This window comes from Monodon monoceros, unplaced genomic scaffold, assembly GCF_005190385.1.
Source record: "Monodon monoceros isolate NGI ecotype Baffin Bay Population unplaced genomic scaffold, NGI_Narwhal_1 Super_Scaffold_12, whole genome shotgun sequence".
In the NCBI taxonomy this organism is placed as follows: Eukaryota; Metazoa; Chordata; class Mammalia; order Artiodactyla; family Monodontidae; genus Monodon; species Monodon monoceros.
The window spans coordinates 29,184,798-29,210,244 of record NW_021703768.1 but is presented as its reverse complement, the minus strand read 5'-3'; the positions used below and the strand labels follow the sequence as shown (position 1 = coordinate 29,210,244).

Genomic DNA, 25,447 nt, shown 5'->3' with positions numbered 1-25,447 from the left:
GGAGGATGGAGGTGGCCAGTGAATGAGCGAAACGGTACGAGGCTGGGAGTCAGAAACTGGGAGTTTTGTTCTTGTTCTGCAGCTAACTAGCTTGGTGATCTTAAACAAATTAATTTACCACTTTAGGCTGGTTTCTACATCTATAAAATGAGAATTTTAACACCCCCCCCCCCGCAAAAAAAAAAATCTAAGCTTCCTTCTAGCTCCAAATATTTAATGATTCCTCTGGCTCAGCTTATCTTTTCTTTGCCACGGTCTTGTGTTGTCATGGACTTCAAGTTGTGTTTTACAGGAAGGTTTTGTCTTCCAGATCTCCTTGCATGTATTTATTATCATAGTACATGGCCTAGCACCTCTCTCTCCTCGTGCTCTACAAGAATAGTCAAAAGCCATTTGTTCTTTGTTTATTGGAGCCAACCCGGTACTGGGAACTGGGCTAGGCACTGGGATTCAGGGACTAGGAAGGTCAAAGCTTAGAAAGCACCTCTATTGACAGAGAATGGACTCCTGCAACCCCCGGCCCTGGCAGAAGTTTGAACTGAACAGAGAATTACAGTCCATACAGGCAGCAGAGGGAGGAACTTCCCAAGCTTGTGAGGGACCCAGGTGGGAGAAACCATGACTTCCCCCAGTATCCTCTGTGCCTTTCCTGACTAGATTTGAGAGGAGCTCTCTTTTTTTCTCCAGAAAATTCATTACTTTTTAATTTTAATTTTTAATTTTTTTGAAGCATAATTGATTTACAATGTTGTGTTAATTTCTGCTGTATAGCAGTGACTCGGTTATACACATATATTCTTTTACATAATCTTTTTCATTATGGTTTATCACAGGATATTGAATATAGTTCTCTGTGCAGTACAGTAGGACCTTGTTGTTTAAGAAAATTCATTATTGAGATACCTCAGTTTGGGGCCTGCGCTCGCTGGCCTGGTGACGTCAGAGGCTGGAAAACTCCACCATCCGTGCCGCTCGGCACCTCCGTTTTGAATATGCAGACTTCGTAACTGAGATGCACCTGCGCAGAGCACCAATTACCTCACCTTCTTCCCTACCTCCGATTACCTTTCCCCACATCTAAGACCACCCTGCTTATTCCATAAATATCCCAACTGGGGAGGCAGTTCTGAGACTTGTCCTCCAGTCTCCTCGCTTGGCTGCCTTGTGAGTAAAACTCTTTCTGAGCTGTAAAAAAAAAAAAAAAAAAAAAAAAAAGATACCTCAGTTTTAAATCCAAAGGCTGATTTAAATAAGAAATAAAAGTGCCTCAGGACTTTGATTCAGGTAACTATAGATGATTCTTACGAACGTGCCTGTGTGATGTTTAGCTGAGGACACTAACACTTCACTTTCAGTAGGTGCTTTCTGGACATCTATAACAAAGCTCGGTCTTCATACAAAGCCCAGCATGCCTCCGTGTGACTTCACACCTGAAAGATACCAGGTGAGAGTAAGAGCTTTAGGAATACCCCAGCGAGGTGGTTCTTCCTGGGAGGCCTCAAGTAGTTGCTTCCTCAAGAAGGACCCACAGACGGCCCTGCCTGCCACTGAGCCATCCATCTCAGATGTCCTATCCGTTAAGTCACTGGGAGCATCTGAACTCTCTTACCCCATTCAGTGGCATTGCAGGAGTTGGTGTGTGTGTGTGAGACAGAGACAGACAGAGGCAGAGATGGAGAGACAAAACAGAAGGAGACAGAGAGTACAAGGAAGAGACTGTCCATGGCAATATATGTATCACAGGGATGTAGGCATAGATGTACACACACAAAGAAATACATAGATCACAAATGTGAAGGCTCACGTTTTATTCTATCTCATATGTCAATGCATAATCTGACCTTCCTGAGTCCTCCACCAAAAAATATAAAGTTATCATTTTGCTCTCAGGCTAATAAATATTGGACTCATTCTCTCTCTCCCTCTCTCTGTCTCTGTCTCCCTCTCTCCCCAACACCCCTTCATCCTACATAATATTCATAAGTTAGAAATTGTAGAATTAATAGAGTCAGGAGGGACCCACAGAGAAGAGAACTATAGGACAGAGGCTTTGTAATTAAAGACATAAACACCATAAGCACTTCATTCTTTTTTTTTTGCGGTACGCGGGCCTCTCACTGTTGTGGCCTCTCCCGTTGCGGAGCACAGGCTCCGGACGCGCAGGCTCAGCGGCCATGGCTCACGGGCCCAGCCGCTCTGCGGCATGTGGGATCCTCCCGGACCGGGGCACGAACCCGTGTCCCCTGCACTGGCAGGCGGACTCCTAACAACTGTGCCACCAGGGAAGCCCCATTCTTTTATTCTCAAAAAAAAAAAAAAAAAAAAAACACATTATTTCAGAGATTTACTTCCAAAGTCTTTTACTTTTTTTCACAGCTAGAATTAACTCAAAGCCAAGGCTTTCCATTGAGAGGTAGAAAATTCCAGCCCCCTTCTCCATGTTTGATCTAGAAAGGGATTAAAGGGCCACATGAATAATTTCCTCCACTTGAGAGGAAGGACCTGGGTGTCTGTCCCTCAAGGAGGTCACTGGGCAAATAGCAGCAGCCCTGTGCCGGGGTGGTGGGAGGCCAGGCACTGCTATATGGACCTGCTAGTGATGTTGTAAGCAATGTGGGGATAAGGAAGATGTTAAATGCTTAAATCTTGCCTGCCTACAGTCCCTTGCCTATAATCGAGTCCTGGAGATCCACAAGCAACATCTTTCTCCTGTGCTGACGGCCTATTTCTCAGAGCCCTTGTTGCTCCACCAGGGGCACATGGAGTGGCTCTTTGATTATGAAGGAAACAGATACCTGGATTTCTTTTCTGGGATTGTCACTGTCAGTGTTGGTCACTGCCACCCGTGAGTATGCTTAAAATTCTGGGATTTTCACGCCAGAAAAATATACGATAAACAGGCTAATGATCATGTTCATGATTCAGAACCTCAGTTAAGGGGGGCACTTCAAGATGGCAGAGTAAGACACGGAGGTCACCTTCCTCCCCACAAATACACCAGAAATACATCTACATGTGGAACAACTCCTACAGAACACCCACTGACCGCTGGCAGAACACCTCAGACTTCCCAAAAGGCAAGAAACTCCCCACGTACCTGGGTAGGGCCAAAGAAAAAAGAATAAACAGAGACAAAAGAATAGGGACGGGACCTGCACCAGTGGGAGGGAGCCGTGAAGGAGGAAAGGTTTCCACACACTAGGAAGCCCCTTGACGGGCGAAGACTGCAGGTGGCGGAGGGGGGAAGCTTCGGAGCCATGGAGGAGAGCGCAGCAACAGGGGTGCGGTGGGCAAAGCGGAGAGATTCCCGCACAGAGGATCGGGGCCAACCGGCACTCACCAGCCTGAGAGGCTTGTCTGCTCACACGCCGTGGCGGGCGGGGCTGGGAGCTGAGGCTCGGGCTTCGGTCGGAGCGCTGGGAGAGGGCTGGGGTTGGCAGCGTGAACACAGTCTGCAGGGGGTTAGTGCGCCACGGCTAGCCGGGAGGGAGTACGGGGAAAAGTCTGGACCTGCCGAAGAGGCAAGAGACGTTTTCTTCCCTCTTTGTTTCCTGGTGCGCGAGGAGAGGGGATTAAGAGTGCTGCTTAAAGGAGCTCCAGAGACGGGCACGAGCCGCGGCTAAAAGCGCGGACCCCAGAGACGGGCACGAGCCGCGGCTAAAAGCGTGGACCCCAGAGACGGGCATGAGACGCTAAGGCTGCTGCTGCCGCCACCAAGAATCCTGTGTGCGAGCACAGGTCACTATCCACAGCCCCCTTCCGGGGAGCCTGTATAACCCGCCACTGCCAGGGTCCCGGGATCCAGGAACAACTTCCCCGGGAGAACGCATGGCGCGCCTCAGGCTGGTGCAACGTCACGCCGGCCTCTGCCGCCGCAGGCTCACCCCGCGCTCCGTACCCCTCCCTCCCCCGGCCTGAGTGCGCCAGAGCCCCCTAATCAGCGGCTCCTTTAACCCCGTGCGGTCTGAGCGAAAAACAGACGCCCTCCAGTGACCTACACGCAGAGGTGGGGCCAAATCCAAAACTGAACCCTGGGGGCTGTGCGAACAAAGAAGAGAAAGGGAAATCCCTCCCAGCAGCCTCAGGAGCAGCGGATTAAAGCTCCACAATCAACTTGATGCACCCTGCATCATGTATTCATGTGGAATACATGAATAGACAACGAATCATCCCAAATTGAGGAGGTGGACTTTAGGAGCAACTGTAGAGTTGGGGTTTGCTTTCTGCATCTAATTTGTTTCTGGTTTTATATATATCTTAGTTTAGTATTTAGAGCTTATTATCATTGGTAGATTTGTTTATTGATTTGGTTGCTCTCTTCTGTCTTTCTTTGTTTTTATTACTTTTAATTTTTTAATTTTTAATAATTTTTTATTTTAATTATTTTATTTTATTTTATTTCCTTCTTTCTTTCTTTTTTTTCTCCATTTTCTTCTGAGCCATATGGTTGACAGGGTCTTGGTGCTCCTGCCAGGTGTCAGGCCTGAGCCTAGGAGGTGGGAGAGGTGAGTTCAGGACACTGGTCCACCAGAGACCTCCCAGCTCCATGTAATATCACACGGCAAAAGCTCTCCCAGAGATCTCCATCTCAACGCTAAGACCCAGCTCCACTCAACAACCAGCAAGCTACAGTGCTGGACACCCCATGCCAAACAACTACCAAGACAGGAACACAAACCGATGCATTAGCAAACAAGCTGCCTAAAATCATAATAAGCTCACAGACACCCTAAAACACACCACCAGACGTGGTCCTGCTCACCAGAAAGACAAGATCCAGCCTCATCCACCAGAACGCAGACACCAGTCCCCTCCACCAGGAAGCCAACACTACCCACTGAACCAACCTTACCCACTGAGGGCAGACACCAAAAACAACAGGAACGATGAACCTGCAGCCTGTGAAAAGGAGACCCCAAACACAGTAACTTAAGCAAAATGAGAAGACAGAGAAATACACAGCAGATAAAGGAGCAAGGCAAAAACCCACCAGACCAAACAAATGCAGAGGAAATAGGCAGTCTACTTGAAAAAGAATTCAGAGTAATGATAGTAAAGGTGATCCAAAATCTTGGAAATAGAATGGAGAAAATACAAGACACGTTTACCAAGGCCCTAGAAGAATTAAAGAGCAAACAAACAATGATGAACAACACAATAAACGAAATTAGAAATTCTCTAGAAGGAATCAAGAGCAGAATAACTGAGGCAGAAGAACAGATAAGTGACCTAGAAGATAAAATAGGAGAAATAACTATCACAGACCAGAATTAAGAAAAAAGAATGAAAAGAATTGAGGACAGTCTCAGAGACCTCTGGGACAACATTAAACAAATCAACATTCGAATTATAGAGGTCCCAGAAGAAGAGAAAAAAAAAAGGGACTGAGAAAATACTTGAGGAGATTATACTTGAAAACTTCCCTAATATGGGAAAGGAAATAGTCAATGAAGTCCAGGAAGTGCAGAGAGTCCTATACAGGATAAATCCATGGAGAAACACACCAAGACACATATTAATCAAACTATCAAAAGTTAAATACAAACAAAAAATATTAAAAGCAGCAAGGGAAAAGCAACAAATAACATACAAAGGAATCCCCATAAGGTTAACAGCTGATTTTTCAGCAGAAACTGCAAACCAGAAGGGAGTGGCAGGACATATTTAAAGAGATGAAAGGGAAAAACCTACAACCAAGATTACTCTACTCAGCAAGGATCTCATTCAGTTTCAACAGAGAAATTAAAACCTTTACAGACAACCAAGAGCTAAGAGAATTCAGCACCACCAAACCAGCTCTACAACAAATGCTAAAGCAACTTCTCTAGGTAGGAAACACAAGAGAAGGAAAAGACTTACAATAATAAACCCAAAACAATTAAGAAAATGGTAATAGGAACATACATATCAATAACTACCTTAAATGTAAATGGATTAAATGCTCCAACCAAAAGACATAGACTGGCTGAATGGATACAAAAACAAAACCCACATATGTGCTGTCTACAAGAGACCCACTTCAGACCTAGGGACACATACAGATTGAAAGTGAGGGGATGGAAAAAGATATTCCATGCAAATGGAAATCAAAAGAAACCTGGAATAGCAATACACATCTCTGATAAAAGAGACTTTAAAATAAAGACTATTACAAGAGACAATAAGAACACTACATAATGATCAAGGGATCAATCCAAGAAGAAGATATAACAATTGTAAATATTTATGCACCCAACATAGGAGCACCTGAATACATAAGGCAAATGCTAACAGCCATAAAAGGGGAAATCGACAGTAACACAATCACAATAGGGAATTTTAACACCCCACTTTCACCAATGGACAGATGATCCAAAATGAAAATAGATAAGGTAATGCAAGCTTTAAATGACACACTAAAAAAGATGGGCTTAATTGATATTTATAGGACATTCCATCCAAAAACAACAGAATACACATTTTTCTCTAGTGCTCATGGAACATTCTTCAGGATAGATCATATCTTGGGTCACAAATCAAGCCTTGGTAAGTTTAAGAAAATTGAAATTGTATCAAGTATCTTTTCCGACCACAACGCTATGAGACTAGATATCAATTACAGGAAAAGATCTGTAAAAAATACAAACACATGGAGGCTAAACAATACACTACTTAATAACGAAGTGATCACTGAAGAAATCAAAGAGGAAATCAAAAAATACCTAGAAACAAATGACAATGGAGACACGACGACCCAAAATCTATGGGATGCAGCAAAAGCAGTTCTAAGAAGGAAGTTTATAGCAATAAAATCCTACCTTAAGAAACAGGAAACATATCGAAAAAACAACCTAACCTTGCACCTAAAGCAATTAGAGAAAGAACAATAGAAAAACCCCAAAGTTAGCAGAAGGAAAGAAATCATAAAAATCAAATCAGAAATAAATGAAAAAGAAATGAAGAAAACGATAGAAAAGATCAATAAAACTAAAAGTTGGTTCTTTGAGAAGATAAACAAAATTGATAAACCATTAGCCAGACTCATCAAGAAAAAAAGGGAGAAGACTCAAATCAATAGGATTAGAAATGAAAAAGAAGTAACAACTGACACTGCAGAAATACAAAAGATCGTAAGAGATTACAACAAGCAACTATATGCCAATAAGATGGACAACCTGGAAGAAATGGACAAATTCTTAGAAAGCACAAACTCCTGAGACTGAACCAGGAAGAAATAGAAAATATAAACAGACCAATCACAAGCACTGAAGTTGAAACTGTGATTAAAATTTTAATCTTCCAACAAACAAAAGCCCAGGACCAGATGGATTCACAGGTGAATTCCATCAAACATTTAGAAGAGAGCTAACACCTATCCTTCTCAAAATCTTCCAAAATATAGCAGAGGGAGGAACACTCCCAAACTCATTCTACGAGGCCACCATCACCCTGATACCAAAACCAGACAAGGATGTCACAAAGAAAGAAAACTACAGGCCAATATCATTGATGAACTTAGATGCAAAAATCCTCAACAAAATACTAGCAAACAGAATCCAACAGCACATTAAACGGATCATACACCATGATCAAGTGGGGTTTATTCCAGGAATGCAAGGATTCTTCAATATACACAAATCAATCAACGTGATACACCATATTAACAAATTGAAGAAGAAAAACCATAGGATCATCTCAATAGATGCAGAGAAAGCTTCTGACAAAATTCAACACCCATTTATGATAAAAACCCTGCAGAAAGTAGGCAAGAGGGAACTTTCCTCAACATAATAAAGGCCATATATGACAAACCCACAGCCAACATTGTCCTCAATGGTGAAAAACTGAAAGCATTTCCACCAAGATCAGGAAGAAGACAAGGTTGCCCACTCTCACCACTCTTATTCAACACAATTTTGGAAGTTTTAGCTACAGCAATCAGAGAAGAAAAGGAAATAAAAGGAATCCAAATCGGAAAAGAAGAAGTAAAGCTGCCGCTGTTTGCAGATGACATGATACTATACATAGAGAATCCTAAAGATGCTACCAGAAAACTACTAGAGCTAATCAATGAATTTGGTAAAGTAGCAGATACAAAATTAATGCACAGAAATCTCTGGCATTCCTATACACTAAGGATGAAAAATCTGAAAGTGAAATCAAGAAAACACTCCCATTTACCATCGCAAGAAAAAGAATAAAATATCTAGGAATAAACTTACCTAAGGAGACAAAAGACCTGTATGCAGAAAATTATAAGACACTGATGAAAGAAATTAAAGATGATACAAATAGATGGAGAGATATACCATGTTCTTGGATTGGAAGAATCAACATTGTGAAACTGTCTATACTACCCAAAGCAATCTACAGATTCAATGCAATCCCTATCAAACTACCACTGGCATTTTTCACAGAACTAGAACAAAAAAATTCTCAATTTGTATGGAAACACAAAAGACCCCGAACAGCCAAAGTAATCTTGAGAATGAAAAATGGAGCTGGAGGAATCAGGCTTTCTGACTTCAGACTATACTACAAAGCTACAGTAATCAAGACAGTATGGTACTGGCACAAAAACAGAAATATAGATCAATGGAACAGGATAGAAATCCCAGAGATAAACCCACGTACATATGGTCACCTTATCTTTGATAAAGGAGGCAGGAATGTACAGTGGAGAAAGGACAGCCTCTTCAGTAAGTGGTGCTGGGAAAACTGGACAGCTACATGTAAAAGAATGAAATTAGAACACTCCCTAACACCATACACAAAAATAAACTCAAAATGGATTAAAGACCTAAATGTAAGGCCAGAAACTATCAAACTCTTAGAGGAAAACATAGGCAGGACACTCTATGACATAAATCACAGCAAGGTCCTTTTTGACCCACCTCCTAGAGAAATGGAAATAAAAACAAAAATAGACAAATGGGACCTAATGAAACTACAAAGCTTTTGCACAGCAAAGGAAACCATAAACAAGACCAAAGACAACCCTCAGAATGGGAGAAAATATTAGCAAATGAAGCAACTGACAAAGGATTAATCTCCAAAATTTATAAGCAGCTCATGCAGCTTAATAACAAAAAAACAAACAACCCAATCCAAAAATGGGCAGAAGACCTAAATAGACATTTCTCCAAAGAAGATATACAGACTGCCAACAAACACATGAAAGAATGCTCAACATCACTAATCATTAGAGAAATGCAGATTAAAACTACAATGAGATATCATCTCACACCAGTCAGAATGGCCATCATCAAAAAATCTAGAAACAATAAATGCTGGAGAGGGTGTGGAGCAAAAGGAACCCTCTTACACTGTTGGTGGGAATGTAAATTGATACAGCCACTGTGGAGGACTGTATGGAGGTTCCTTAAAAAACTACAAATAGAACTACCATATGACCCAGCAATCCCACTACTGGGCATATACCCTGAGAAAACCATAATTCAAAAAGAGTCATGTACCAAAATGTTCATTGCAGCTCTATTTACAATAGCCTAGAGATGGAAACAACCTAAGTGTCCATCATCGGATGAATGGATAAAGAAGATGTGGCACATATATACAATGGAATATTACTCAGCCATAAAAAGAAACGAAATTGAGCTATTGTAATGAGGTGGATAGACCTAGAGTCTGTCATACAGAGTGAAGTAAGTCAGAAAGAGAGAGACAAATACCGTATGCTAACACATATATATGGAATTTAAGAAAAAAAATGTCATGAAGAACCTAGGGGTAAAACAGGAATAAAGACACACACTTACTAGAGAATGGACTTGAGGGTATGGGGAGGGGGAAGGGTAAATTGTGACAAAGCGAGAGAGAGGCATGGACATATATACACTACCAAACGTAAGGTAGATAGCTAGTGGGAAGCAGCCGCATAGCACAGGGAGATCAGCTGGTTGCTTTGTGACCGCCTGGAGGGGTGGGATAGGGAGGGTGGGAGGGAGAGAGATGCAAGCGGGAAGAGATATGGGAACATATGTATATATATAACTGATCCATTTTGTTGTGAAGCAGAAAATAACACACCATTGTAAAGCAATTATACTCCAATAAAGATGTTAAAAATAAATAAATAAAAATAAAATAAAATCCCCAGCGCATAAGTCTCCTTTTGAACACTCCTCTTGGTGAGGAATTCATTACATTTTGAGGCAACATATCCCATTGCCAGATACCTCTGGTGGTTAGAGAAACTCTTTCTTGCGTGGGGATGAAATCAGCCTCTTGAAACTCTTTGAGAAATAGCCGTGGGTTTGAGTTCAATGGCCTTTGTTGTGTTGGGAGGAACATGCCCGCTGGCATTGTGGGTAACTCTGCTCTTCTGTTTATCCAGGAAAGTAAACGCAGTGGCACAAAAGCAGCTTGGCCGCCTGTGGCACACAAGTGCCGTCTTCTTCCACCCTCCGATCCACGAATATGCAGAGAAGCTTTCAGCGCTTCTTCCTGAACCTCTGAAGGTCTGATGCTTCCAGTTCAAAGGGATAGGAGTCTCATGATCTCAGGGAATCTGGCTTAGGAAATGAGAGTATGGGTGGGAATCAGGTCTGTTCTTTGAACATCCAAAATGAGTGCGCTAGTGGCCATATCGGAAAGCACTCTAGGAGAAGAAAGGAATTGATGAATTACTGGTGAAACCAGCCGATGTTCACTTCATCAGTTCCAAACATCTGCCTCTCCTTGGTCACTCTCCTCACCACCACATCTTTGCAGAAATCACTTAGCGGGAACCCCAGGCTTCCTGACACTCTCCTCTGTGTTCCTCAGGAAGTTTTCATCTCTTTGCTCCACAGCCCCTCTGCAAAGTCATTGGAATTTCTTCTTTTTCTTTTAACTTTTTATTTTATACTGGAGTAGAGTTGCTTAACTATGTTGTGTTAGTTTCAGGCGTCCAGCAAAGTGATTCAGTTATACATAACCATGTATCTATTCTTTTTCAAATTCTTTTACCATTCAGGTTGTTACATAATATTGAGCAGAGTTCCCTGTGCTACACAGTAGGTCCTTGTTGGTTAACAATTCTTCTTTAACAAAGAGTGGAGCCACTTTTTTAGAAAATTAATATATCATTAAGTTCATTTGGTCTGAGATGCACTTTGATATTTTTGCTAAATGAGATGTTTTCCTGCGTCTGAAATGATTGAATTTTTTAACTGAATTGAGATGTTAAAATGTTGGCCAAGGTTTTCATTTCAGGATTCAATGAGTTAATACCTATTTAGAACAGTGCGCCGTACCTGGTGTTAGCTATTATGATCATCTTCCTGTATTATTTAGGTACCATATTTACTATGTTATCTACAAGAGATGGAGGACATTGCAAGAGCTGCAACCTCAGTTCACGGCAGACCACTCATGGATGAGTAGAGGCGAGGAAGCCCGCAAGGGCACAGCCCTAGCCTCCCAGTCCCCAAGCCTGGAGGATCCAGTACCCTTCAGCTCTCCCCTTTCTTTCAACCAGGATGAGCTGCACTTTTTTGTTTGTTGCTCATTTGTTTTAACATTCACAAACACCGAACAGGCTCCTCTGGGAGCCTGCCTTGTCTCAAGCCTTCAGAATCAGGTGGGGCAGTTCAGGTTCAAGAACCAAGAGACCTGGTCCTCAGATCCCCTCAGCCACTAACCACTGTATGTCTCAGCAAGTCTCTCCATCTTAGCACTCTGCAGAGAATCAGGTAAAACCAATGAAAATCTGGAATATTTCACAACTCCGACAATCCCTTAGTCATTTTTGTATCTCTGGTGCTTAGCAGCTGCTAAGTGAATAGCTGTAGAATTAATATAGTAATTCAATGATGGGACTGCTGGTACGAAGGGAACTCTCCTTAATAATCAGAGGCTGGGATACACTGTCTTTAACAGTTTCGAATGAATTGGGTAATCATGTGTCTCATGACCATGTGTCTTTTTTTTTCTCCAGGTCATTTTCCTGATGAACAGTGGCTCAGAAGCCAATGACCTAGCCATGCTGATGGCCAGAGCACACTCAAATAACACAGATATCATTTCTTTCAGGTAACCACACCTTGGAACATTCAACTTTAACATTGACTCACCCCAATATTACATGTTTATCTTTAAAATATAGCCTAAAGCAGGAGAGGGGCTTTCCTGGGGTGTTTTTCTAATTTTAGATTTTAGGGTAGGGTCAGTCAAATGAATTTTATGTCTGGATAACACCATCCAAATTGGCCTGATCCAAGGTAGGGGTCCCTGACCGAGGTAACCAAGAGTTTGGAGTCCCAGTTTTGTCATAGATTCTCCTATGGAATTAAAAAGAAGGTGACATGACAGCTTTTTCACTTTAAAGATATGGTATAGAAACTAACACACAACGTTTTTCATGAACTATGCTCCAATATAAGATAAAAATTAAAGATTAAAATTTAAAAAAATAAAAGCTAAAAAAAAGGTATGGCATTGACTATGACCTATGCCAAATAGTGAATGATTGGTCTGCACCCCCAGAAGCTCATGACTTTGCCATATGACACTGGGCCACTTTCATCTCTGCTTATGGTAAGGAGCCATAGCCTGAATAGCCTACATGGACTTTCTTTTTTGTCCTACCCAGTGTTCCACAGGCCAGTGATCATAGAAAAGTAAACTTAACCCAGTCCTCCCACTGTTTTCTGTCTGCAGAGGAGCCTACCATGGATGTAGTCCTTACACACTTGGCTTGACAAATGTAGGGTTCCACAAAATGGAACTCCCCAGTGGGATGGGCTGCCAATCAGTAAGTTTTGAGATTTTTGTCATATTTCTCTAAAAACTCCTGGGTGTGTGGAATCATTTATCAGATTTTCCAGGCATTAGGACTAGAAACTAATACAAATTAGCTTATATTACATAACTATAATGAATCAGGGGCTCAATTTGACTTAATCGAATTAAAGACCATTTAAGGGAAATGTTTCTTAGGAAGACCTTCAGAGTCTGAGTAATAATTAATGACAAGATTGTTTTAGTTTTGTTTTGCTTTTAAATAAAATCGAGTCAACTGCAAATAAATGCACTGAAATAACTTCCCAGAGCCTTGAATGCATAAAATTTCCATAGAGTCATCCCTGTACTCACCTTCGGTGCTCACTCACTGTTTCCACATTTTCAGCATCAGAATCAGATACCTAATTATTCTTATTCTTTCAGATGCCCTTACTGACCAAACTCTTGAGCAAATTGTTTCCAGGCTGACATTGAAATCAGTTTGCTTTGTAGAGTGCCCTCATAATTGATTTCCAAGAAAAAAAATTATCTCTTCAAAGCAGAATATTAGGTTTTTGTCCTAAGTGGGAGAAGAGTAAAGGAGGAATCTTAGTATCAAACTAAGAAGCCCTCTTGCCTTAACTGGCACCATAGGTTGCCCCAAATTGGCTGTCTTGTGTTCACATCTTGCTAAACTCCCTCTTTTGTCATTTGCAGACGATGTGCCCGGATGTTTTCTGTGGCCCTTGGGGAGGAAGCCACTGCCGAGATTCTCCAGTGCAAACAATTAGGAAATGCAGCTGTGCACCAGGTCCAGCTGGGCAGGGAGGGAGGCACATGGTGGAAGGTCAGGAGGGGTAAGGAATGTGGAGAGAGGCAGAACCATTCCTGGGTGAACAGATTCCAAAAAGTGGGAAAGGGAAAGCCAAGGCAAATACAACTAAGAAATCACCCCTCACTGAACTAACACCTCTTATGCCAATGACCACTATACCATCAGAGCATCCATCTCCTGTTAGGAAACTCATCTCAGCATCTCATGCTATCAGAGCTAAGCCAAAAACAGACTATCACCTGGTGCTTCACTAAAGGCGCTCTCTTAGCTCTCCCAGCAATAGCTCTGCTACCAATTTTAAAAGAAAACAAGGTTTTTTTTGAGGGATTATTTGCCAAATCCCAATGGGAGAAGGGGAAAGGGGAAAGAACACTTAGAAATCTCAAAACTCCAATGAGGAAGTTCCCCAGGGACTCAGAGTACCAGCCAAAATGAGAGCCTTTGTCAAAACAGAAGACCAGGGCTCCCCTGGTGGCGCAGTGGTTGGGAGTCCGCCTGCCGATGCAAGAGACGCGGGTTCGTGCCCCGGTCCGGGAAGATCCCACGTGCCGCGGAGCGGCTGGGCCCGTGAGCCATGGCCGCTGAGCCTGCGCGTCCGGAGCCTGTGCTCCGCAACGGGAGAGGCGGCAACAGTGAGAGGCCCGCGTACCGCAAAAAAAGAAAAAAAAAAAAAAAAAAAAGGGACTTCAGCCTCCTCTGGTGCTGTTAGGGCTTGAGAAGAGTTTGGTATTTGCTGCAAAAAGGCATATTCATATATGTTTATAAATGCATCCCAACGTGTGAATTATTCTGAGTATAGAAGGTTCCAGTTCTCCATTCCTCTTAGAGTTCATTCAGTGGGCACATCCAGGTGCCAGTCTTGGTTGGGGGCTTTTCTTTCACCTCAAAAGTATGTCATCATTCCCCACACAGGCATCCATTTTTGAGCCTAATATAGATATTTATGTGGTAGATTTCATTCCCTTCCTCCACCCCCTCCTCAGGATTTTTTCTTCCCCACTGGTCATTCCAGTCCCTGAATTTCAGGTGTAACTTGGGACACCTCTCAACACACTACCCCACAATGTTCCAAACCTGGTACTGATCATGTCGCTTCTCTTTCTCCTTTTGCAAGACAAGTTTGCTTTTTCTTAAAAAATTGTTCTTTCTTGGCATCTCACTCTGCTTAACTCTCTCTTTACCACCAGCTAAAATGAAAACTCTTCCCTCTCTACTCCGTTGCTTGGATAGCATCCAGGAGAGCATCCCCTCTCCACTCGCTTGATGTTGTCATGGTGATACTACTGCACCAAGTCTCTCTCCAGAGACGACCTGACCTGAAGCCACAGCAACGAGCCAATGAAGTAAATGCGAAATGAAGGAAAAAGCCAATGACAGTTGATGACCTCTCATCACTGAATTTATGGGCAGTGGGGGGGAAAATTATGAAAGGTCTAGCGCAGGTTCAAGCAAAACCTTCTCCATGGTTTGGTTTTGTCCAAATTTAAGCCATTAGGGTTGATTTTGCTCCACCCTTTGATTTCTCTAGTTACAAGTGATCTTACTAAATTCCCAAATTATATCCTTTGAACATATGTCTAATTCATCCTTTTGGGCCATCCTAGGTTGTTTTCTCTTCCTTTCTTAATAATAATAGGAAATTTCAACCTCTAGGGGCACAGATTTATTTGTCTACTATATCCTACCCATCATACAACATAAGTGATGCTAAAAAATGTACTTTCTGGGTTTGCTATTCATGTCATTACTTCCTTCTTCAAACCCCCAACCCTCAATTCCAACTAACTAAAGATCAGGTAATTCTGTCAAGCAAGCTTTCCCAAACATCGCATGTAGGCTCAAAGTATGTTTGGGGCCAGGTCATGTTTTTCCCACTTTTTAATGAAGAGCTGAAGTATTCAATATAAAATATATTTATGGTTCACTTTTGAAGACGATAACTGAAGGTTTCCATTCCTTATCTCTAGCCTTCAGTAGACAGGATCGCATCCATGCCTCTAAGCAAGCATCATGATGGTAGATGGTGACTTGCCTCCCAGACTGCTTTCAGCAGAAACCCCCCATCACACCCAGCTCTCTCTCTGCATCTCTTCTGCTATCCGTGGATGTGGGTTTAGATTCAGAGACTACGTGATGCTGTTTAGAACCAAATTACAGGTGTGGATAAAAATTCTGAAGGTTCAGTCATATATGGATGTACTTGATCTTGGTATTCCAGAGGAGGAAGCTTCCTCTGCCTTGCTATAATGGATGAAAGTTATCTGACTGTAGTACATTCCTCTTTAGACTGAATTCTGATTGCTATATAAACATATTTATTAACCATAAAGACTGAGATACTTTGTCACTTTAAAATTGCACATCAGATTAAGTAGCAATGAAAGGTAAACATGGTTATTTCCAAATAGATTAAATCCACACAGCAATTACATTTGAATTAAATCTACACCGTTGAGAGGATCAGTATCCTTAGATAAAACAGCTATCGATACCAGACTCAATGATGCTTTGGAGCACTGCTTCTCCAGGTGGAAACAACTGAAGTGGTTTGCTTATGCTTTTGTGGCTATGCTAGTCTAGCTGCTTGAAACAAAGCATGAGTCATTCTGACAGAATGTTCAGAACATTCAGAAACCTATATCCTCATATCCTGGTTTACTGTATCTTGAGGGACTCTATTCAATTTACTGTCCTGTTTTCTTTTTTCCTGTTTTCCCCCCATTCTTCTGGATGCCATTCTCACATCTTCAAATGCTGTGTTTTCTGTTGTTGTTTGTTTGTTGCAGACTGCTGCCAAGCTAAAGACCAGTATATTGAACAATTCAAAGATACTCTGAACACTTCTGTGGCCAAATCAATTGCTGGATTTTTTGCAGAGCCGATTCAAGTGAGTGTATTAACCAAACATTAATTGAGCTCAGTTCTGAATTATCAGATTTTTAACTCATACATTCTAGAGAATTCCAAATTATTTAAGTGACCACTGCTATGTCCCTCTCCAAACTTAATTCATTCCATTGGTTCCCTTAAAAAAAAGTGGGGCGGGGGCACTGGTTTTCAGGTGACCTTTGAAGAAACCATCTCCTGCACTCCCAGACTGAACAGAGAGATAGATGAAACTATTGAATCCCTAAATCTGTAAAAATAGACAACCCCAGCAATTTTTAGTTCTTTATCACCCACACTGTCAGGGGGAGCCTTTCTATAATCTTACTAAATCCCCTAATCTACTTTTCCTCTACTCTCAGGAAAGGATATGTTTGCATCCTTTTTCAGCAGGCATGGCATAAGAGTAATGGCCCCTCTTTTCACCCATAGTTGAATCAGTTCTAGAGACTGTTTTAAAAATTGCTAGTATCACTAATGCTAATATTGATCATAATCCATCTTCAATTCTCTTTTAGTACTTTCAAGGGCTGTGCTGTTACTCTAAGTCTTCTTGGTTTGGTCTTTTGCAGGGGGTGAATGGCGTTGTCCAGTACCCAAAGGGGTTTCTAAAGGAAGCCTTCGAGCTGGTTCGTGAGCGGGGAGGCGTGTGCATCGCAGATGAAGTGAGTGGTCATGGAATAGGTGCGATTCAGTGCAGCCAGGACAGGAAAAGCACAAGGAGAAACTTCTTTAAACCCTCCTCTGTGGTCCAGGCAGAAAGCAACCACTCTGGGGATTCCAAGACGTGGGTATAAGTTAATGAAGATTTGGCGAGTTGACTGGTTAGTTCGTTATTGGATTAGTTTGTCCATTTAATCAAGTACAACAGAACTTAAACATCCAAATTGAACTCTATCAAATAAATTGTTAACAGGCATAGGTGATGCTTCCATTCCTCAACATACTTTTAAAATTCCTTTTGGGGAGTGCATGTCAGGAGCAGCTTAACCTTAGTTTAATCTCATAACCAAGTTTTCCTCTTAATTTTTGTCAAAATAATATTAACCAGTCTGGAAGCATTCATCTTACCTTAATAACAAAATTTGTTTGGAAATCATACTTAAAAAGAAAAGGTCCCACCTCTAAGTTAGAAGAGGGCCACCATCATAGATATTCAAAGAGTAGTTCCAGGGACTTCCCTGGTGGTCCAGTAGTTGGGACTCCATGCTTCCACTGCAGGGTCATGGGTTCAATCCCTGGTCTGGGAACTAAAATCCCACATGCCATGCTGCATGGCCAAAAAAATAAAAAAAAATTTTTAAGTAGTTCCAAAAAGTAAATTCTAAAATAGTTATGGCAACATTGTTGGAATAATCATACAGTACCTCTAAGGGGACACTTTAAGGGAATAAAATCCATGGGCTCTGTGAGCTGTAGCCTGTGTCTTTCCTAAAGGGATTAATTTACATTATAATCACACCCCTTATTGGAGTGTATCTGGTCTTCTGCCTCCTGAGAATAGCAATGGAGATCAAAAGACCAGAGGGTAGTCTCCACGGCCTCCAAAGTGCTCCTGAATCATTTCTGGGTCCTGATTCTAACAACTGGTTAGACCACAAAAAACAGGTGGAGAACTTGAATGATTCATACCTGTTTCAGTCCTGCCATCTTTGCCTAAACAGTTTTCTTCAACTAAAACATCCCCTATAGGGGACAATGGGCTGCCCCCTCAGCAGAATTCTTTTGCAGTTTCCTCCCGTGCAGCCAGGTCTCTGTGATCCGCAGATGAACTGGATGACCCCTGGGCACTGCACAGAGAAGCGTGGGCCAGCTCCTCCTGTTGTGTCCATCCTCCCTTTCCCATCCTGCCCGTACAAGTTTAGGAAAAGTGAACCAAAGTCCTGAAGAAAGTTAATCTGCTATTAAAAGAAGAAAAGTCTATTCAGTCAGTTTATAATTAGCTACACTGGTGAAGAGAATAAGCTTTAACCTTTGGAATCAGCCACAGTGAAGCTGCAACCATTGGATTAATTAGCGGGAAGGTAGATTGACTTCAAAGAAACTAATGGATTTCAGAATTTCCTATGGTATATGTTTTTGTCATTTTCAACAACCTAATTGGAAACTAACACAGGGTGACCTTCAGAAGGACTGTCTTAATGAGTAGGTAAAGATAAGAATAGCTAGAACTTTCTGAGCACTTACTAAGTGTCAGGTGCTGTTCATAATGCTTTGTATGTAACAACTAAGTTGATATTCATCATGGTTCTGTAAGGAGTGTCCAGTTGTAATTATGCCCATTTTAAAGATGAGTGAATTGAAGTCCAAGATGGTTAATTTGCCTGTTGAGATCATGCAGTTAGTAGGGACAGAGCCAGAATTCAAACCACACTAAACCAAGACCACACTAACCACTGGGTAAACCTGTCTCTCAAGAATGACAGAAGAGTAGATAGACTCATCCACCAAAGGACAGACAGCAGAAGCAAGAAGAACTACAATCCTGCAGCCTGTGGAACAAAAACCACATTCATAGAATGATAGACAAGATGAAAAGGCAGAGAGCTATGCACCAGATGAAGGAACAAGATAAAACCCCAGAAAAACAATTAAATGAAGTGGAGATAGGCAACCTTCCAGAAAAAGAATTCAGAATAATGATAGTGAAGATGATCCAGGACCTCGGAAAAAGAATGGAGGCAAAGATCGAGAAGATGCAAGAAATGTCTTAAAAAGACCTAGAAGAATTAAAGAACAAACAAACAGAGATGAACAATACAATAACTGAAATGAAAACTACACTAGAAGGAATCAATAGCAGAATAACTGAGGCAGAAGAAGGGGTAAGTGACCTGGAAGACAGAATGGTGGAATTCACTGCTGCAGAACAGAATAAAGAAAAAAGAATGAAAAGAAGTCATGACAGCCTAAGAGACCTCTGGGACAACATTAAATGCAACAACATTTACATTATAGGTGTCCCAGAAGGAGAAGAGAGAGAGAAAGGACCCGAGAAAATATTTGAAGAGATTACAGTCGAAAACTTCCCTAACATGGGAAAGGAAACAGCCACCCAAGTCCAGGAAGCACAGTGAGTCCCATACAGGATGAGCCCAAGGAGAAACACGCCGAGACACATAGTAATCAAATTGGCAAAAATTAAAGACAAAGAAAAATTATTGAAAGCAGGAAGGGAAAAATGACAAATAATATACAAGGGAACTCCCATAAGGTTAACAGCTGATTTCTCAGCAGAAACTCTACAAGCCAGAAGGGAGTAGCATGATATACTTAATGTGATGAAAGGGAAGAACCTACAGCCAAGATTACTCTACCTGACAAGGATCTCATTCAGATTCAATGGAGAAATCAAAAGCTTTACAGACAAACAAAAGCTAAGAGAATTCAGCAGCATCAAACCAGCTCTACAACAAATGCTAAAGCAACTTCTCTAAGTGGGAAACACAAGAGAAGAAAAGGACCTACAAAAACAAACCCAAAACAATTAAGAAAATGGTCATAGGAACATACATATCGATAATTACCTTAAACGTGAATGGATTAAATGCTCCAACCAAAAGACAGAGGCTTGCTGAATGGTTACAAAAACAAGACCCATATATATGCTGTCTACAAGAGACCCACTTCAGACCTAGGGACACATACAGACTGAAAGTGAGGGGATGGAAAAAGATATTCCATGCAAATGGAAATCAAAAGAAAGCTGGAATAGCAATACTCATATCAGATAAAATAGACTTTAAAATAAACAATGTTCCAAGAGACAAGGAAGGACACTAGATAATGATCAAGGGATCAATCCATGAAAAAGATATGACAATTATAAATATATATGCACCCAACAAAGGAGCACCTCAATACATAAGGCAACTGCTAACAGCTATAAAAGAGGAAATTTACAGTAACACAATAATAGTGGGGAACTTTAACATCTCATGTACACCAATGGACAGATCATCCAAAATGAAAATAAATAAGGAAACACAAGCTTTAAATGACACAATAGACCAGATAGATTTAATTCATATTTATAGGACATTACATCCAAAAACAGCAGATTACACTTTCTTCTCAAGTGCACATGGAACATTCTCCAGGATAGATCACATCTTGAATCATAAATCAAGCCTCAGTAAATTTAAGAAAATTGAAATCATATCAAGCATCTTTTCTGACCACAACCCTATGAGATTAGAAATGAATTACAGGGGGAAAAAATGTAAAAAACACAAACACTTGGAGGCTAAACAATACGTTACTAAATAACTAAGAGATCACTGAAGAAATCAAAGAGGAAATCAAAAAATACCTAGAGACAAATGACAATGAAAACACGGTGATCCAAAACCTATGGGATGCAGCAAAAGCAGTTCTAAAAAGGAAGTTTATAGCTATACAAGCCTACCACAAGAAATAAGAAACCACTCAAATAAACAATCTAACCTTACACCTAAAGGAACTAGAGAAAGAAGAACAAACAACACCCATAGTTAGCAAAAGGAAAGAAATCATAAAGAGCAGAGCAGAAATAAATGAAATAGAAACAAAGAAAACAATAGCAAAGATAAATAAAACTAAAAGCTGGTTCTTTGAGAAGATAAAAAAATTGATAAGCCATTAGCCAGACTCATCAAGAAAAAGAGGGAGAGGACTCAAATCAATAAAATTAGAAATGAAAATGGAGAAGTTACAACAGACACGGCAGAAATACAAAGCATCCTAAGAGACTACTATAAGCAACTCTATGCCAATAAAATGGACAACCTGGAAGAAATGGACAAATTCTTAGAAAGGTATAACCTTCCAAGACTGAACCAGGAAGAAATAGAAAATATGAGCAGACCAATCACAAGTAATGAAATTGAAACTGTGATTAAAAATCTTCCAACAAACAAAAGTCCAGGACCAGATGGCTTCACAGGTGAATTCTATCAAACATTTAGAGAAGAGCTAACACCCATCCTTCTCAAACTCTTCCAAAAATTTGCAGAGGAAGGAACACTCCCAAACTCATTCTACGAGGCCACCATCACCCTGATACCAAAACCAGACAGAGATACTACAAAAAAAGAAAATTACAGACCAATATCACTGATGAATATAGATGCAAAAATCCTCAACAAAATACTAACAAACAGAATCCAACAACACATGAAAAGAATCATACACCATGATCGGGTGGGATTTATCCCAGGGATGCAAGGATTCTTCAATATACACAACTCAATCAATGTGATACACCATATTAACAAATTGAAGAAGAAAAACCATATGATCACCTCAATAGATGCAGAAAAATCTTTCGACAGCATTCAACACCCATTTATGATAAAAACTCTCCAGAAACTGGGCATAGAGGGAACTACCTCAACATAAAAAAGGCCATATATGACAAACCCACAGCAAACATCATTCTCAATGGTGAAAAACTGAAACCATTTCCTCTAAGATCAGGAACAAGACAAGGTTTTCCACTCTCACCACTATTATTCAACATATTTTTGGAAGTCCTAGTCATGGCAATCAGAAAAGAAAAAGAAATAAAAGGAATACAAATTGGAAAAAAAGAAGTAAAACTGTCACTGTTTGGAGATGACACGATACTATACGTAGAGAATCCTAAAGATGCCACCAGAAAACTACTAGAGCTAATCAATGAATTTGGTAAAGTAGCAGGATACAAAACTAATGCACAGAAATCTCTTGCATTCCTATACACTAATGATGAAAATTCTGAAAGAGAAAGTAAGGAAACACTCCCATTTACCGTTGCAAAAAAGAATAAAATACCTAGGAATAAACCTACCTAGGGAGACAAAAGACCTGTATACAGAAAACTATAAGACATTGATGAAAGAAATTAAAGATGATGCCAACAGATGGAGAGATATACCATGTTCTTGGATTGGAAGAATCAATTGCGAAAATCACTATACTACCCAAAGCAATCTACAGATTCAATGCAATCCCTAGGAAATTACCAATTTTTTACAGAAGTAGAACAAAAAATCTTAAAATTTGTATGGAGACACAAAAGACCCTGAATAGCCAAAGCAGGCTTGAGGGAAAAAAACAGAGCTGGAGGAATCAGACTCTCTGACTTCAGACTATACTATAAAGCTACAGTAATCAAGACAATATGTACTGGCACAAAAACAGAAACATACATCAATGGAACAAGATAGAAAGCCCAGAGGTGAACCCACGCACCTATGGTCAACTAATCTATGACAAAGGAGGCAAGGATATACAATGGAGAAAAGACAGTCTCTTCAATAAGTAGTGCTGGGAAAGCTGGACAGCTACATGTAAAAGAATGAAATTAGAACACTCCCTAACGCCATACACGAAAATAAACTCAAAATGGATTATAGACCTAAATGTAAGACTGGACACTATAAAACTCTTAGAGGAAGAACACTCTTTGACATAAATCACAGCAAGATCTTTTTTGATTCACCTCCTAGAGTAGTGGAAATAAAAACAAAAGTAAACAAACAGGGCCTAATGAAACTTCAAAGCTTTTGCACAGCAAAGGAAACCATAAACAAGGTGAAAAGACAACCCTCAGAATGGGAGAAAATATTTGCAAACGAATCAGTGGACAAAGGATTAATCTCCAAAATATAAAAAGAGCTCATGCAGCTCAATATCAAAAAAAGCAAACAACCCAATCCAAAAATGGGCAGAAGACCTAAACAGACATTTCTCCAAAGAAGACATACAGATGGCCAAGAAGCACATGAAAAGCTGCTCAACATCACTAATTATTAGAGAAATGCAAATCAAAACTACAATGAGGTATCACCTCACACCAGTTAGAATGGGCATCATAAGAAAATCTACAAACAACAAATGCTGGAGAGGGTGTGGAGAAAAGAGAACCCTCTTGCACTGTTGGTGGGAATGTAAATTGATACAGCCACTATGGAGAAGAGTATGGAGCTTCCTTAAAAAACTGAAAATAGAACTACCACATGATCCAGAAACCCCACTACTGGACATATACCCAGAGAAAAACATAATTCAAAAAGACACATGTGGGCTTCCCTGGTGGCGCAGTGGTTGAGAGTCCGCCTACCGATGCAGGGGACGCGGGCTCGTGCCCCGGTCTGGGGAGATCCCACATGCCGCGGAGCAGCTGGACCCATGAGCCATGGCTGCTGAGCCTGCGCATCTGGAACCTCTGTTCCGCAACGGGAGAGGGCCACAACAATGAGAGGCCCGCGTACCGCAAAAAAAAAAAAAAAGACACATGCACCCCAATGTTCATTGCAGCACTATTTACAGTAGCCAGGTCATGGAAGCAACCTAAATGCCCATCAACAGATGAATGGATAAAGAAGATGTGGTACATATATACAATGGAATATTACTCAGCCATAAAAAGAAACGAAATTGGGTCATTTGTTGAGGTGTGGATGCATCTAGACACTGTCATACAGAGTGAAGTAAGTCAGAAAGAGAAAAACAAATATCACATATTAACTCATATATGTGGAACCTAGAAAAATGGTATAGATGAACCGGCAGAAATTGAGACACAGATGTAGAGAACAAACGTATGGACACCAAGCAGGGAAAGCGGCGGGGGGTGGGGGGGGGTGTGTGCTGAATTGGGCGATTGGGATTGACATGTATACACTGATGTGTATAAAATTGATGACTAATAAGAACCTGCTGTATAAAAAAAAAAAAAAGAATGACAGAACAGCAGCGTAGAAAGACAAAGATAGCAGAAAATGAGGGAACAGAAGAAAATCCTGAGTGTGGGGCCAGTGCTGCCACTCAGTGATCTTACATGTCTTCTTAATTAGCTAACCTTGGCTTTCTCTTCTTTAAAATGAGGAATATGGAATTTGAATAAAAATAGGCCACTGCTAGGACCACGATGGGCACTCAGTCTTTGCTTGTCTGGCATGGGCTGGGTTTGAATTTTAAATTCACTGCTTTTAGGCAGGGTGTGCACGTCCATAGTTCCATCCCCACTCATTGATGTAGACCCAGCCTGCTTCTCTCAAGACGATATGCTCCTCATCCCTGAAGACATTTGAGTTTATGAACATTAGAATGAATCATCTCTTGGGCTTCCCTGGTGGCGCAGTGGTTGAGAGTCCACCTGCTGATGCAGGGGACATGGGTTCATGCCCCGGTCCGGGAAGATCCCACATGCCGCGGAGCGGCTGGGCCCGTGAGCCATGGCCGCTGAGCCTGCGCGTCCGGAGCCTGTGCTCCACAACGGGAGAGGCCACAACAGTGAGAGGCCCGCGTACCGCCAAAAAAAAAAAAAAAAAAAGAATAAATCATCTCTGTTCAACTAAAAGATTCTGTGGAACTGATACTTCCTAGGTGGCTAAACATGGTTTATGGTCCTACATAATTTCACGTGTTGTCCAAGCAGTCTGATCTTTCACCATTCATTGATGGTACTTTGATAGATGAAGTGAAAAATTAAGATAGGCAGAAAGGCAAAATGGATGGATTTGCCATGAACTCTTCCTACGTTATCTCATTTGGGCAAATTCATCAGCTTGTCCAGAGGCCTGTAACTAGGAAGTCGGAGACCCAGGATTCGAGCCCACGTCTGTCTGACTCCCACGTCTAAGCTCTTCTCCTACGTTGTTCACTCTCGTCTAATTGTAACCCCCAACATCTGCCTTTGCAGCAGCACCCTGGAGAGAGCAAGAAAATAATCAGGAAGCCTGAGAAGGACCCTTGCTCTTTCAAGTGCATTTCAGAATCAGCTTCAAGTGCCCACACCTCTACCCCAGACCTGCAATGTGTGTATGTGTAGAGAGAGAGAGAGATAGACAGCCCAGGAGACTGAGAACCAGAAGGAGATCAAGGAACCTTCGCCAAAAAGGCTCTGGCGAAAATTTGCATGGAAATGTTTGTGTGGCTTTATTCACTTAGGCACTTCCGCCACTTTTTTATCCATTCTACAAACACTAAGTGTCTACTTTTATCAGGCACTCTGCTACATATTGTGGATAAAGAGAAAAATAAGATATGTGTATG

The 25,447-nt window shown here is 41.2% G+C and overlaps 1 protein-coding gene across 1 annotated transcript in view; it reads left to right on the top strand.

Moving 5' to 3' along the window:
- AGXT2 (alanine--glyoxylate aminotransferase 2) overlaps positions 1 to 25,447 on the top strand; it is a 44,342-nt gene that overhangs the window by 5,736 nt on the left and 13,159 nt on the right. Inside the window, exons 2-9 of the mRNA XM_029219147.1 lie at positions 1,356 to 1,444; positions 2,661 to 2,845; positions 10,337 to 10,460; positions 11,921 to 12,015; positions 12,643 to 12,736; positions 13,423 to 13,516; positions 16,327 to 16,427; positions 16,999 to 17,091. Of these exons, the coding sequence (XP_029074980.1) occupies positions 1,356 to 1,444; positions 2,661 to 2,845; positions 10,337 to 10,460; positions 11,921 to 12,015; positions 12,643 to 12,736; positions 13,423 to 13,516; positions 16,327 to 16,427; positions 16,999 to 17,091 (875 nt within the window). The remainder of the gene's footprint in view (positions 1 to 1,355; positions 1,445 to 2,660; positions 2,846 to 10,336; positions 10,461 to 11,920; positions 12,016 to 12,642; positions 12,737 to 13,422; positions 13,517 to 16,326; positions 16,428 to 16,998; positions 17,092 to 25,447) is intronic.